Genomic DNA, 16,014 nt, shown 5'->3' on the forward strand with positions numbered 1-16,014 from the left:
TCTCCTCGTTAGTGAAACGCATGTACTCGGTCTCGGCCGAGCTAGTTCTTCTGAAATACGGTGTATTTACTGAGGTTTTACCTTTAAATGCCCACATTTAAAGTTGATCAATTCCTTAAATTAACCAAATAAAATAAGTGTTTTTCAGTCTAGTCGCATCTGTAGCGTATGTGTGTTTACCACAGACAAGAAATTCAGCACGTGAATTTCTGAATTCACGGGGGGGGCGACTGGAAAATCTCCAAACTCGGCGATGATAAGAAGTCTAAGGGCGGGGGATGAAGATGAAAAGATTTCAAATATGCGACTGTATTAGGGATGAGCGATTTATTTTACAGTGTTCGGGAAGTCTTGCTTGGTCGTACGATGGTGTTTATGTTCGTTGGACCCAACTGGCAGTTTCGATTTGAACCGTGACGGTATTAGAGACGAGCAGTAGACGTGAGAGATCAGCTGAGAAAACCCGTTCTCATTCTGTTCACACGTCCTTAAGGGTTCTGTGGTTTGTTTGTTTATTTATTTATTATTTATTTTACTTGTACCACAGCAGTTTGTCAGCGAAACACGTTCGTTCCTGTTCTCACTTACGTTATAGCAGCTCTAAAAGTCGTTCTCTCGACAGCCTCTTGTTTTGTTCTCTCGTCAATTTGATTAGACAAGTTACCGAGACACTCGTCTGTCCCGAAGACGTTCCGGTTCACCGGAGACTCCTTCCGTGAATGTTAAAGGGCACCTATTATGGTTTTGAAACGTGCGTGATTTTGTTCGAAAGGTCACATACGATAGATTTACGAGCATCCGAGGTCAAAAAACACTTTAACGTGCTCATAATTTAAAATGCGGCGTTACTTGTTTCCCCCGGTGCCACAAACGACTCGTTAAATGATCCGTTCTAAATGATTCGTTCGAAACTCAGAGAGCATATTCTGCTCTGATTAGGCAGATGTTCCAGTCTGTCGTGTCTGATCTACCGCTGTAGACCTGTGGCGGGGCTTTTTGCTACAAACCTACGTAGATTAGAACAGGAAGTAAAGTCTGGAATCACTAACGACTCGTTTCAGCCGTTCAGAATCGAATCCTTCTTTTGGGAGTCGCTAAGTCCGTTTGTCGTGCGCTTTGATTCGTTTAAGCTTTTCAGACGTTTTTACGTTCACAAACCGCTCCGTATATAACACGCTACACGAAAGGTCATATTTGAAAAACCATAATAGGTGCACTTTAAAGAACCGCCTCCGTATGAACAGTTAGACGATGACGTTTCTTTCGTCCGTCTGTTACATATCGGCGCTAATTAATTCGTTTATTTTTAGCCTTGGATAACGTGGAGCGTCCACCGTACACGTCCCCCGTGAATGAGCCGTTACTATAGAAACGAGCGTCGTTGTATAAACCTGCTGTTACGGAAGAGTCGTCGGAATTCGACGTCTGCCTTTAGACTTCCGTTCTAAGCGAGTTTAAAGTACGATGTGAATTCTTGTCCGTGGTAATCGTAGGTTTGAAAAACAAACGAGTGAAATCTCACTAGGAATAATCAAACGCCGGGATAATCTCTCAGTCCTGCAGTGTAACACATCCTCAGAGCCGGGATCCAGCTGCTGACGTGTTTGCGAGCCTCGCCGACAGCCCCGCCCTGCCTCCTGCGGAGAGCCCACGGTAGCCGACAGCAGGAACCTTTTTACCTTTTATAGTCGGCTGAGCGCTGAGAGAGGAGGTCAGCTCCCGGTGTTTGAAGAGAAAATATTGCCCGTGCTTGAGCAGGGGAGTGATGGGCGAATTCCGAGCGAGGGCCAGGAAGCAAGCCGGCGGCGCTAATCAATCCCACTCTGCCGAGGAATGTCACTGGCAGCGCAGCAGCGCGCCTTTTCACTTTTATCTTCTCTTCCCCTTACACTACCTCCTCTTCTTTTCTTTCTTTTTTCTGTTTTTCTTTCTTACGGAGTATATAACCTTCTTCCTGCGCTGTTCTTGATGGTTTCTTTCTTCCCCTCTCCTCCTCTTCTTCTTCCTCCTCCTCCTCCTCTTCTTCCTCCTCCTCCTCGCAGCGGACTGCTGTCCCAGCAATCTCTGTTCTAGACTTGGTACGTTCTCTATGCTGTTAATGACACTCTCTTGCTGTTTTTCCGACTCCACCTGTGTCTCCGCTCATTCTCTGCCCGTCATGTGGTCGTTTGGTTTCGCTCTCCTCTCTATCCAAGGGTTCTAGCGGGAAGGGGGAGCTTCCACAGGGAATCCATCTTGGGGGTGTGCGTCGCTGTCGTTCCTTGTCCTGGATAAACTTGTTAAAAGTTAATAGAAGACACGATGCGGTTTAACCGTAATGTTAAGACCCCGAGTGAGACAATCCGATCTAAATTTGAACTGGGGCCTGCTCCTGGATTTGCAGAGAGCTGGATTGGTCCGAGCTCTGTGGATTTCCGAAGCTCTCGTTTTCAGTGTGGTTGAACGTGAGAAGGGAGGGCTGGTCGGTGCATGATCTGCTGGCCCCCTCTCTCCTGCAGCGAAAACCTGGCCGCATGCTCAGGTCTCAGCGTCAAACCTCTCTCTCTCTCTCTCTCTCTCACTCTCTCTCTTGCGCTCTCTCTGTCTCTCTCCTGTCAGCTTTGTCCATGCTGCTGTGCTCCCCACTGTGCCATGCTCTCTTCCTTTCAGTCTCCTACATATCAGGGTATTGCGTTACGGAGTCTTCTTGTGTTTGATTTATTTAATTTTTTGTGATTGTTTTTGTGATCAGTGAGTGTTAACGTTTGGTTCTTGCATGTACGTGAAGTAAATGTTGGGAGTCACAAATGTCCAGTTCAATGGCATGCTGGTGTTTGTGTGTGTGTGTGTGTGTGTGTGTGTGTGTGTGTGTGCGTGCTGTGCCCAAGGGTCCTTGTAGTGGCACAGTTATTTACCCAAAAGACACGTTTACGACACATCTGGCGAATTAGAAGTTATGGGATGTGCGTGCTTATTCGAATATCCACGTATCTCAACTCAAATAACACGAATCCAAGGTCTAACGCAGCGTTCGCGTCACGTGAACTGTGCTCACGTCAGCCTCACGTCTCATAATTCATCACTCGACGCTCATTACCGCTGAGCATTTGTATGTTTAGATTACTTCCGGTTGCCATGGTTACACCGGTAGCACCAGGCTACTGTCATATGGCCGTACAAGTGGCACCTACATAATCTGCGGCCAGTAGCGTAGATATCGACAAACGTAGATTCGTGTGAAAACGACGTTTTACATTTAGACCGTAAAATCAGATACCTTCCCGCGAAAAAGAGAAGTTCAAGAGTGAAATCGCGTGTGTATAAAAATAAATGTATACATAGGTATCCCAAAACGATGTTTCTGCTGTTTGATGTAGAGGTGCCAATATTTATGGTTATGATTATTGACACCTTGCCAGAGGGTGTTGTGGGAGAACTGGAAATGGCGTGACCGAACGTCCGCCTGTAAGAAAAGCCGAAAGGGGGAACCCGGTTACTTTTTCTGCGTCGTATCGGCTTTATTTTTATCCAGTTGAACTTTGACCTGTGAAATTGATGGATTGATTTATTTATTTATTTTTTAACCCAAACGTTTTTACCCAGCAATTTCCTGTTTTAATAGATCAAACACATCGATTTATAGCCGTCTCATCGGCTGTTTTATGAGCTTCGACTAAGACACGAATATCTGGAACCGAAAAAAAAAAAAGGGGGGAAAAAAACCCTGATCCCCGCCCACTTTCCTGTCGTCAACAGTTACCCTGTTGCTGATGATGTAATGTCCTCTAACTGAAACACGATGCAACAAAATGCTTGAAGACATTCGTATTGAGCCCATTGCTGCGTCCCAATTCACCGACTTATACGATGCTCTAAAAGTACAGTCATGTGAAAAAATAAGTGCACCCCATGTTGGCTTTTTTTTACATATTTGGACAAGCAAACGTTTGATCATCTCTGAAACAGCGTCTATTAATAAAGTTCACATACTTGGACAAAACCACAAGTAAAATGAGCTTTTTCGTTCATTTATTCAACAGAGAAATCAACAGATTGTGATGTTCTTCTGTGGAAAAAGTAAGTACACCCTTGGCCTCAGAAGTTAGTAATTCCCCCTTTAGCAGAAAATAACTTCTTGTAGGGATCTTGCATAACTGTCCACCAGGCTTGCTGGAATTTATTGCCCACTCTTCCATGGAATATTCTTACTGTTGCAAGATGTTTGAGGGTTTTCTTGCATGTTCTGCCTGTTTCAAATCCCACAATAGCATTTCAATGGGATTCAAATCCGGGCTTTGACTAGGCCATTCCATAACCCTCCATTTCTTCTTTTTTGAGCCGCTCCTTGGTGGATTTGCTCGTGTGCTTAGGAGCATTATCCTGTTGAAAGGTCCACTTCCAGTTCAACTTCAACTTTCAGACAGATGGCCTCACGTTATCTTCAAGCGCTCTTTGATACGATGCAGAATTCATAGTTGAATCAATGAATGTAAGCTGTCCAGTCAATGAGGCAGCGAAGCAACCCCAAACCATAACAGTTCCACCACCGTGATTCACAGTTGGTATGAGGTGCTTCTCCTGAAAAGCTGTCTTTGGGCTGTACCAAACATGTCTGCTGTTATTGTGACCAAACAACTCTATCTTTGATTCGTCTGTCCAGATCACATTATTCCAAAAGGCCTGGTCTTTGCCTATATGCTCATTGGCAAACTGCAGTCTTGCAAAGGCCTGACTTGTCCTGGCACGCCTCCCGTGCGGGTCAAATTTATGCAATCTCTTTCCGATTGTAGACGCATTAGATCTTGGCATGATGACACCAACACTTGGATCATCCGGGTATCTTTTAGAGACTCATTTCAACATACTACGAATGGGAGACACACTAATTCTCATCTCGGATACTATTTAGGATGGATAGTATGCCGATTGGGACGCAGCACACGTGAGCACGGTGTAAGAGGGACCTGGGATGTTTCCAACCTCCGAGTAGGGAAAAGCTTCATCTGAACAGCCCTCTAGCTTGTCATTGAAGTTTCTTAATAGCTCTGACATCTCCGAGTTAGAATTCAGTGACGTTATTTAACACATCAGCGCCCAAACAAAGTAAGACCAAGAAACCGTAGCATGTTTAAGGCCTTTTGAAGTTTGTCTATTTGTGTCTGGTCTGCTTTACGATCCCTAATTACAGGAGGATCGTCGGATAATTGAAAAGTGTTTGGTGCAAGATATTTTTAATCGATGTTTTCCGACTTTTTAAATGAAGGAAACTCTAAGCAAATTGCTCGTCTCGGCCATTTTTAAAGGCTGTGCGAGAGGATTCTTTACAGAAGCACAAACAAGTGTGTGTGTGTGTGTGTGTGTGTTTACAGTGAGTATACAGTTTCTCCAGCCTCAAAACGAGAAATGGCTAGATGTTCCGAGTCGGAACGTTTCCGACTTGTCATGAACGCAGTATAAATATATATATATATATATATATATATATATATAAAAGCTCTTATTTTAAACTGGGGCGTTGTCGTTGTCAAAAAATAAATAAATAAAAGAAATACATCACAGCAGAACTAAACTACAGAGAATTCAATTTAGCGGAACGTTCCAATTTTGTCAAATTAAACTTTGTTAAAAGTATAAATCACCAGCAACATAGACAGTGTACTGTGAAGGGAGAACAGAGTAACCTCACGACATTTAAAAAATAATAATAATAATAAATAAGAAGAAATGTTCTTGTCAGTTTAATAATCCAGCATATTTTTCACCATTGGTTTCAGTCCATTTCCCGCTCGCTTCCCGAAGACGTTCGCAAAAAGGAATAAAACCAGATTGAGTGTGAAAGCTTGTGAAGGTTTTAGGAGGAGCATGCGATTTTAAAACCTTTCGTATATCTTTCATGGGTTTTTTTGGTTTGTTTTGGGGGGTTTTTTTGTAGAAGAAGAAAAAAAAAGGAATAATGTTTCTTTTAATGTTTTTCATTTCCTGTGAGAGTCCGGGTTGACGAACAGTGTGGATATTCGAATAGCAGAAACGGTTAAAGCACACACCCGAGCACATCGCATGTAGAGACGGAGGATTGGCGTGACTGCGTCGGTATTGGAGCGAGATGAAACGACGCATTCACGGCGTTCCCCTCCGAGCTAGGAGCTGAAACGGATTGCGGCGGATACACGGCAATTATAAAGCACTTTGCCACTATTAGGATGAGTTCATCAACAGCAACTGGTGTTAGGAGTGAAATCCAGGCCCTGCACTACTCTCATCTTATGCGTGTGTGTGTGTGTGTGTGTGTGTGCACCTGTTCAGCTGCAGGACGAGGAGCGGCGACGGAAGCAGCAGCTGGAGGAGATCCGTAAGCGTGAGGCAGAGGAACGAGCCAAGCAGGAGGAGGAGAGACGTCGGAGAGAAGAAGAGCGAGCCAGACGAGAGACCGAGGAGAAGGTACACCAGGCTGAGTGACCCGAGACCGAGGCGCTCGACACCCGGGAGAGTCACGCTCAGCAACCATTACCTTCATTTATTTCGCTTACAGTCGTTTCATAACGATAAGAGTGGTGTAGGTGTTCAGGACAGGACTATGATCTGTGTTTTACGTTTAAGAACTGATGATGATGATGATCTCTACTACACTTTTAGGTAGATTTGAAGTATCCCTTTATTATTAAAAGCCCAGTCACGCTCGCTTTTCATCAGGAAAACCTTGCGAGATTACATTCTACGAGCAAAACCTGGGTTGTCTCGAATCCCTCTCTGACTCGTTCGCTCGCTCAATATCGACCGGATTTATACAACACTGACCGGTGAGAGCATGTCGCCGCGTGTGAACTACCATTACCAGACGTTATCAAATGCCCGGCAACACAAAACCCACACGGATACAGAAGTGTTACAAGCTAATAGTGCGTATCGACTTCAACGGCCCTTAAACAGCATTTCTCTTCAGGTTTATATGAAATTGTCCACTTTGGTGTCCGTCCTGACGATGACGTTCCTCGAAAGAAATCGTGTGCGGTATTCATGTTGTGGTTAATGTATAGTGTACGCGTGTTAATAATATAGTGCACTATAATCTGGACATCACTACGACATGGCGAACAGGGAACGGATTCAGAGACGGCGTAGGGGTCACGTTCGGTCAACTCGAGGTAACTTTGACACTGGATGTTTATTTCTTTATTTATTTATTTATTTTTAAACAGTTTAAGATCAACAGCATAGCTAGCAACCAGTAACTTGACGACAAACTCCAACTTTACAAAACTAGGTTCAGGTCCACGCCTTCTGTATTTTGTACGTTTCTAACGTGACCGCGGCCGGAACCCTTCTCTAAAAGCGTCCGTTTTAACGTTTTCTGTCTCTGAGCTGATCATTACGACACCGGTTTGTTAGCAAATGCCAAAATAATATTGGATTAACTTCGTAGGAACCCTGATTTAATTATGGCCCGAAGAAGAAGGTAAAAAAAAAAAAAAAAAAAAAACCAGAATGTTCTGTTTGATAATTTCCAGAAGAGGCTAACATTGACCTTTTATTAAGGGTTTAGTGGAGGTTTATACAGATAAGGTTGGGAGAGGAAAATCAGAGTATCAGTGGAGAACGTTTCAGACAGAACGTAGAGGTTTAACAGGTTGTTCGCTCAGTGTTACACATCCACAGTCTCGACTGCTTATGAAATGTTTCACTGGGCCATTAAATTTACCAGCGGTCTGAACGTTCCTCCATCGTTCGTCACAAGTGCTCGGTGAGAACCTCATCTGTGTGTGTGTGCGTCACCTTCAGACCACTGGGAATTTAGCACCCAGTTCTGATGTCCAATTGCATGTCCTTACAGTGATCCCTGTCCTGTGTTTCTGATGTGTCCCCCACCCAAAAAAAAAAAAAACACTTTTATTTTTTTTTATTTTTTTTTTTATTTTAAAATGCATGAGTCACTTGTCAGGTTTTATTATAGCGTCTGACATTTCCTTGGGAAGCCATTGTCATTTCACCCAACATTGCTTTGGGGAAATATGTAGTTGGGAACGGCCCGTCCCAGTCCCCCGCATTATGTCATCAGTGACGTCCTCACCGCACATTAACCCAGGGTCATCCATGTACAGAGACCAGAGCAGCCCTTCCTGAGAAAAACCTCAAAATGCCAGCCAGATCCTCAGAGACGTAAACACCACTCGCTCAAGTCTTCCCACGTCAGTTCAAACCAGGCCCATTTGTTTAAGCACTTCAGCAGTAGACCTACTCAAATTTCTGGCTCCTCCTAGTGGACCCACAAGGAAGTGAAGATTTCTACAACCTAGGTAATAATTCATACGTTTCCTCAGGATTGCAGCAAATATGTACCATATTTCATCATCCAGATTTGAATTTTAAAAGCGATACCCTTTCAGGTGTCAATCATAGACTTTCAGCATGCGAAACGTTCACTGACTTCCATTCGTACACGTGCGAATGCAGGAGCATTTTTGCACTTCGCTGCGTTCCAAAGTTCAAGTTTGGTCAACACTGACCTGTATCGAATCCGTATCACGTGTGTGATCACTCGTGACCAATAGAAGATCGACACGTCACGGTGCAACCTTTTCCGGGTTGGAAAATCCAAGATGGCGGAACAACCGATAATAGCGGTGTCGCAGCATCCCGTTTTATATAACACTGCTTTAAAAGAATACAAAGGGACGCTGCCTGGATTGCGGTATCAGTGGTAGATGGTATATTTTAAGATTGAGACAAATATTTGTGAAATTGTTCAAAGAAACCACAACGCCTCGGCGTGTGATGTCGCATCCGGTTGCCGCCCATATTCGCTTCGGTCTCCGAAGACATTTCGCATACTGGAGGTCTAGTGTGGCCGCCGCTTTAGGGTGTTGTACCTTGTTCGTTCATCATCCTGGTCATTATTACCAATCACTCAAAAGACAAAACTCTAGCTTTATTCTAATTTTCCATCACATGGAACGACCTCTCTGAACAGCGTCTAGTTTGGATGACCTCGCCATGTATGCAGAGACAGAAAAAAAATTATATCAACCAATAAGAATTGGACTAGGGTTTAGGTCTGATGCTGCATTACAGTGTTCTCTTAGCACTTTTTTTTTTTTAATGGATAGAATGTCCAGTCACCTCGGGTGAAGGTGTTGTGTCAGAGGCCGTCTAAATTTTCAGTACGGAATGCTCTAGGAGGACGTTAAAACGTCCGGCGTTACTCGGGTCGTCTTCCAATGCTTACCAAATTGAACGCTAGTCCTAATAAAGCATCACATTGCTGTAAGCATACGTGATTTACTGACGAGAAGCGATTCATTTAGATGTATGAAAGTACACATTGGATTAGACGTCCTTTTACAGTGGAATGCAGCAGGACTCCGTGTTTATTACGGAACACCCACTTTTCAAAATCCAATCAAATCTCCGCAGAAGCCTTTGAGGAGAATACACGATGTCCTGCCTGAATATTACACCTCATTCGCTCAAAGAAAACGTCACGTTAAGGAAGAAAGATGTTTATGCAAAGTAGAGGAGCAAATCAGGTAGATGAGTAGGCAGAGGCTGGTTAGGCTAGCTGAGGCGGCTCTAACTGGATCTTCCCCTATTCCCCCTTAGAGGAGACAGGAGGAGGAGTACTACACCCGCCTGGAGGCGGGGAGGCGCCGGCAGCACGAGGAGGCCGAGCGCAAGCTGCTGACGCCAGACGAGCCTGGTCTGTACAGACCTCCTCTTCCCTGGGACTACCAGCCCCCCCCTCCTGCCACTAACACCAACACCAACCCTCCTCCGACCCCGCCTCAGAGAAACACCTCGTACCTCAAAACCCAGGTCGTCTCCCCCGACACCTTATACACTGCCAAGTTTGTCTCGTACAATGACGAGGAGGAGGAGGAGGAGGATGATGCAGGCTTAGCAGGTCAGGTTAAGCTCTCTGCTACGCGGAAGTCCTATGGCGACCTTGTGCCTGCCCAAAAGCCCCTGCCGCCGCCCACTGCGCGCAAGCCCCGCCCGCTCTCGGACGGCATCTTTTTGTCCGGCTCATTCCAGCTGCCTGCGGCCAATTCCAACAGTACTGCTCCCAACGCAGGGCAAGGTAGAGACGCCAAGGAGAGAGGGCCCCATGTCCGCCCACCCCTCCTCCGTTCTTATTGGTTCATTCCCGTTCATGTATTTTTATTTTTTTAGTGTCCGTATTTTCCTCTTTCTCTTTCCCCCGACGAGAGGTAATTCTCTCAAGTTTTCCTCCTCTCTGTATAAATTCTGTAGATCTCCTATCCAGTCACCTACTTTATTTCGTCTTTCTCGTTTCCTTCTCACCGCCCTCTCCCACCTTCTTCAGTAGACGATCCGATTTGGTTTTTATTTTTTGATCACCTATCCAAATTTCCTCTTGTCCTCCCAAATTCCTCTTCCTCCAATCATCCTGGCGGCGCAATCGATAAACACAGTGATTCGCCCTGTGCGCTAAATTCACTCCGGAGTACTGTTGGTTTTGCCGACCATCCCATGCGCGTGTGTGTGTGTGTGTGTGTGTGTGTGCACGTGTGGTTTGCTTTGGGGAAGGCTCAGGCCTCCGGAGACTCCCGCTCGTCCGCTATCGGCTCAGGGGAACGAGACCCTGGCTTCTTGTCGCTGGCTGTGCGGGCGCACAGAAGCAGCGCTCCTCAGACTACTTCTGCACACTTGGCAAAGGGGGAAAAGATCTGTCAAATGAGGCACGCACTTTTGGGGCATGGCTGTTTTTAAATATCAATTAGATGCTCAATTGGATAAACTTGCACGTTCTTTGCCCTGGAATGCAACCTAGCTTAAGATTTACTAAGTCACTAAACTGCTGGGGAAGTTGAGAAATATTTTTTACCTTCAGTGCTGAGAAGTTTGTGCACCAAAAAAAAAGTATTCTCTAAAACAACAAATGTTTTAAACAGCCATGCACGCAAAAAAAAAACAAAACACCTACGATGCATCCCGGATTAACAAAGATGCCCAGTGTATTTGACCTTGCATGCAACTTGCAATCAGCTTCGTATCCCCCCACCGCCGCCACCACCACCTGGTGGGACCTGCTGCGATCTGAGTGCTATTTGTTCTAATCAAGGGACAAATCACTAACCCTGCTTATCCAACAATAAAAAAAAAATTTTAAAAAGACAATCCTGCCGTGGCAGCATCCCTCCCTGCTCATACTGACGCGATTAAACAGGCCGCGTATCCGTTGCTGGTTACTGCCTGCGCTTTGCTCTGCTCTGCTCTCCTTTCCTAAATCTCCGTCTGCAGCACCGCTCCTGCCTGCCGTCTGTCTGTTTCTGCACTGTCTGGCCGTCCTGTCGTGTGTCTGTATGTCCATGTCTGTTGCATCACAGCTGCATATTGCACTCCTCCTTCCATCTCAGGAGCCAGCGGAGCTTCAGGTGAACTCCCAGCACCTGAGGCTCTGGGCTCCGCTCATCACCTCCACTGGAGGACCATCCACGACTCCGCTGGCGGTTTCGAGACCGCTGAGCTAAGAGGCTTTCTAAATCGGGGAAAAGACGTTTAAGCAAAGATTAAACCACGATGGGGCGTGGCCTTGTAGGAAATCGATCAACGATGCGAAGCCGAGTTAATGTTACCGCTCTGGGCTGCTGCTGTTGTTGTTATTTTCCCGTAACAGCATGTCCTCAAGTGTTTCTATTCCTTTTATACCACAAAGATTTGCCAGCGATTGCAGTGTGTATGACCTGTTACCATAGAAACACTAAAATATTAGAAGCACATTAATATAACCCTGGGGTTTGCCTTGTAGCCGAAACTACTCTCAGAGAAAATGAATCAACACTTTCTGACCAATCCGTGTAGAAACTTCAACAACACTGTGGTATAAAATATATAAAAACCCACTTTAATCTGAGCAACCGTGCAGCCTCTTTTGCCCCGTGACGTCCACCGTCAGCGGAGTGACCTGTTGGTTCACGAGCGTCAGTGTGTCTGTGTCACCTCCCCCTCCCCCTCCAAGTCCATTTCATCATCCAAGAACCTCAACATGCATTTGGATCGAGGTTGTGACATCACAGCCACTGTGCAGAGTAAGACTGATATCCAGAGGTTGTAGATGGAGGCGCATTGTTCCTCGCCCTGACAGAGAGGACAGACACACCGACATGTGGGCCTGATAGATGATGCCTTGAGCGGGTCAGAGGTGGAGGTCACTGCGAAGGCTGAAGGTGTTCGATCGTATTAGCCTAGAGAAATGCGAGCCGTCACTAAAGGCTTGGATTTCTAGAGAAGCACGGTTAAGGTTATTAGTAGGGATGCACCAATCCGATACGGAGAATTTAAAATAAATAAACAAATTTCCGTCCACGCAAACAACATTTGTGTGTTCTTTGTTCAAGTGCTGTAAATGTGGCATGTACAGGAAATGTCAGTAGACCTGATCGCACAAAATCTGATCGAGTCTTGCAAGCCAGACTCGTCTACAAACACCACATGAGCATGCCAGCCCAGTAGGTGGCGATAGTGTTTTATTAAAGAATAACGTTAAGAGCAGAACATGTTTTCATTTTTATTTTATTTTTTTAACAATTTTTTTTTTTAAATAAAAAAAGCTTTTCCAGTGATTCAAAACTCTGTTTTCAAATGTACTGGGGGGGGGGTACATTTTCCAAAATTTTCATATACATGTGGACGAGAGCTGAAACATGGTGGTGTGAGAGTGGGCGGTTCTTGGGCAAGACTAAATCTCGTTCTGTCCGATCGACCTTCTAACATTTCCTGTACATGCCATGAACACGTGTGATGTTGACGGGCAACACGTTTATGGCACTCAAACATAGAACACGGGACACAGATTGTCGACGTCCATCACACCAGTGACGTCTCGCCCCAAAACTGGCAACAGAAACTCGCGGAGAGTCGGTTAGGGTTACCGAGAGTATTTTAAACTCAACACCAAGAGCAAATCTCCCGAGTGCAACGGCCTTGTCTCCAGAATTAGCAGCAAGCCAGCGCCTTTAATTACAACTACAGCTACATCTCGGCTAGCTTTGTTAAACAGCGCAGTCTCGGGTAGCGTTACGGCTGTTCGGTTCAGGAGTCGACTCCTGAACGCTTTGTTGTCTCAGTTCTACAAATTAAAACCACAGGACAAGAAAGGAGAGCAAAATTATTAACCACATAACTATAAATAAACTATATTCAGTGATAGGACGGGAAATTTTGATACAGTGTGTGCGGACACCGCTGTTTCTGGGGTTAGTTAGCAGCATCATTCGGAGAGCTAACCCTAGCTGAACGTACCGCGCTAATCTTTAGTACTGGCGTATCACAAATGACTCATTTCACATTGCGTTCTCTTAAAAAAAAAAATTTCTGTGAAAGAACGTGATAAGGAAATCTCTCTCTCTCTTTCTCTCTTCACTCCGTCCACTGTTCATGAACTTTACCCACGGCGAAGAATCAACTCCTGGTTTTTTTGGAGTCGACTCGTGATTCGTAAGGCATGGAATCTGAGAATTGATTCATTTTTTTATGTTTATTTAATAAATAGAAACAGAGAAGGAGTTTATTATTGCGAATAACAACACGTAGATCTGCCGCAAGTTACTTTTGTAAAGTAGATTTATTTATTTATTTATTTTTTATTATTATTTTTTTATATAAAGTAAAGATAAAGATGCTTCCGAGTCTGTAAACTGGCGGCTTGTCTGGAAGTTTCATTAGTCACCCCTACAGCTTAACAGCTAATATATAATTACCATTGTTTGGTAGAAAATACCAAACAATGATATTATAATAATAATAATAATAATAATAATAATAATAACACCTGAGTTGGACTGGTGTCCCATCCTGTGTGTATTCCTTCCTTACTCCCGGTGTTCCCGGGACAGGCTCTGGATCACTGTGAACACTTACTGAAAGTGAGTGAGTGACAACAACAATATAATAAAAAATTAGAGGTATGGTGTGTTACCTTTCCTAATGCATCCATTTTTTGTATTTGTTAAAGTTTGATTAACAGCTTGGAGTAACGACATCATCATTCAGCTGTTATGTTGAAGTGGTGGCTCATGGAACTTCCAGACTAGCTGCTAATTTTCCCCAATTTTTTTTGCGCCGAATGATATTAATAATATCGTTACTCTGCTTCATACCAACAAAATACTTGTGGTAGAACTACTTTTTGTAGAGGAAGCAATGACTTGCATCAGAACTATTGTATAACATCAGAACTACTGTAGCACATCTGTCGACCAATCAGATGGATGACAACCCCATCAAAAAACGTTTAATCGTATTGTTGGAGATCGTTTAAAACGTGATTGGTGCAGCCCTGTTTCTACTCCACGTCAAGGTCGGCGTGTATGTTCAAACCGAAAGTAGCGAGGTGGTTAAAACGAGCAGCACTCGGGTCAGGTGACCTCCACTGAAGACCAGTGATCCACAGACCACGCTTCAGAACGCTTCAGTACTAACCCCGCCGGCGTATTCCAGCTGCTCAGCTTCCGGTCTGTGGTAAAGGCAGCCTGATACCAAAAAGCTGCTGGGTTACGGATGTAATTCCGAATAAAGACCGCTGCATGTACCGCGGTCCATATTTACGCTACCGTAATCGAGCGCGATTTAAAACCCAGCAGCTTTCGGATATACGTTAAAACGCCGCGTACGTCATTCGCGCTCCAGTGTGATGTATACGCTGTAATTCAACGTGTGTTGTATTTATTCATTTTTTTCTTTTCACCGTTTCCCAAAATGAAAACAGGGTTTAATTCATACACTGGAAACACGACGGGAGTTGTAGGATCGGGAGAAGTTTACAAGGACCCACGAGAGAAATGGACAAAAGGGTGAGTAGCTCAGACAAACAGAACGACGTCATTACAAGCGCCGTGGGAAATGAAACTTAATGTCACGCAATTAAGACTTGATCTTGTGATTGTGAGTTTTCACGCAACTGTAGCTTCTTTTCTTGCAGCTGCAAGTTCACACATTAGCGACTTTATTTTATCTCGTAATTACGAGTTATTTTAATGCAACTGCGACTTTATTTTCGTGCAACTGGGACTTTTTTGATCTCGTAATTGCGAGTTATTTTCATGCAACTAGGACTTTTTTGATCTCGTAATTGCGAGTTATTTTCATGCAACTGCGACTTTTTTTGATCTCGTAATTGCGAGTTATTTTCATGCAACTAGGACTTTTTTGATCTCGTAATTGCGAGTTATTTACATGCAACTAGGACTTTTTTGATCTCGTAATTGCGAGTTATTAACATGCAACTAGGACTTTTTTGATCTCGTAATTGCGAGTTATTTTAAAGCAAATAGGACTTTTTTGATCTCGTAATTGCAAGTTATTTTAATGCAACTGCGACTTTTTTTTATCTCGTAATTGCGAGTTATTTACATGCAACTAGGACTTTTTTGATCTCGTAATTGCGAGTTATTAACATGCAACTAGGACTTTTTTGATCTCGTAATTGCGAGATATTTTAAAGCAAATAGGACTTTTTTGATCTCGTAATTGCGAGTTATTTTAATGCAACTAGGACTTTTTTGATCTCGTAATTGTGAGTTATTTTAATGCAACTGCGACTTTTATCTCGTAATTGCGAGTTATTTTAATGCAACTAGGACTTTTTTGATCTCGTAATTGCGAGTTATTTTCATGCAACTGCGACTTTTATCTCGTAATTGCGAGTTATTTTAATGCAACTAGGACTTTTTTGATCTCGTAATTGCGAGTTATTTTCATGCAACTAGGACTTTTTTGATCTCGTAATTGCGAGTTATTTTCATGCAACTAGGACTTTTTTGATCTCGTAATTGCGAGTTATTTTCATGCAACTAGGACTTTTTTGATCTCGTAATTGTGAGTTATTTTAATACAACTGCGACTTTTATCTCGTAATTGCGTGTTATTTTAATGCAACTAGGACTTTTTTGATCTCGTAATTGCGAGTTATTTTCATGCAACTGCGACTTTTTGATCTCGTAATTGCGAGTTATTTTCATGCAACTGCGACTTTTTGATCTCGTAATTGCGAGTTATTTACATGCAACTGCGACTTTATTT

The 16,014-nt window shown here is 43.9% G+C and overlaps 1 protein-coding gene across 11 annotated transcripts in view; it reads left to right on the forward strand.

The window, feature by feature from the left end:
• Window positions 1-16,014, forward strand: part of afdna (afadin, adherens junction formation factor a) — a 112,923-nt gene that overhangs the window by 94,753 nt on the left and 2,156 nt on the right. For 4 of the 11 annotated variants that reach the window (XM_053675558.1, XM_053675564.1, XM_053675562.1 and 1 more), the window contains 3 exons: window positions 6,283-6,417; window positions 9,574-9,874; window positions 14,702-14,786. In XM_053675558.1, coding sequence (XP_053531533.1) covers window positions 6,283-6,417; window positions 9,574-9,874; window positions 14,702-14,786 — 521 coding nt within the window. Of the gene's footprint in view, window positions 1-6,282; window positions 6,418-9,573; window positions 10,052-14,701; window positions 14,787-16,014 lie in introns of all 11 variants that reach the window. The other 7 variants (XM_053675554.1, XM_053675557.1, XM_053675556.1 and 4 more) reach the window with 4 other exon arrangements.

Source organism: Ictalurus punctatus, chromosome 25, assembly GCF_001660625.3.
Source record: "Ictalurus punctatus breed USDA103 chromosome 25, Coco_2.0, whole genome shotgun sequence".
Lineage (NCBI taxonomy): Eukaryota > Metazoa > Chordata > Actinopteri > Siluriformes > Ictaluridae > Ictalurus > Ictalurus punctatus.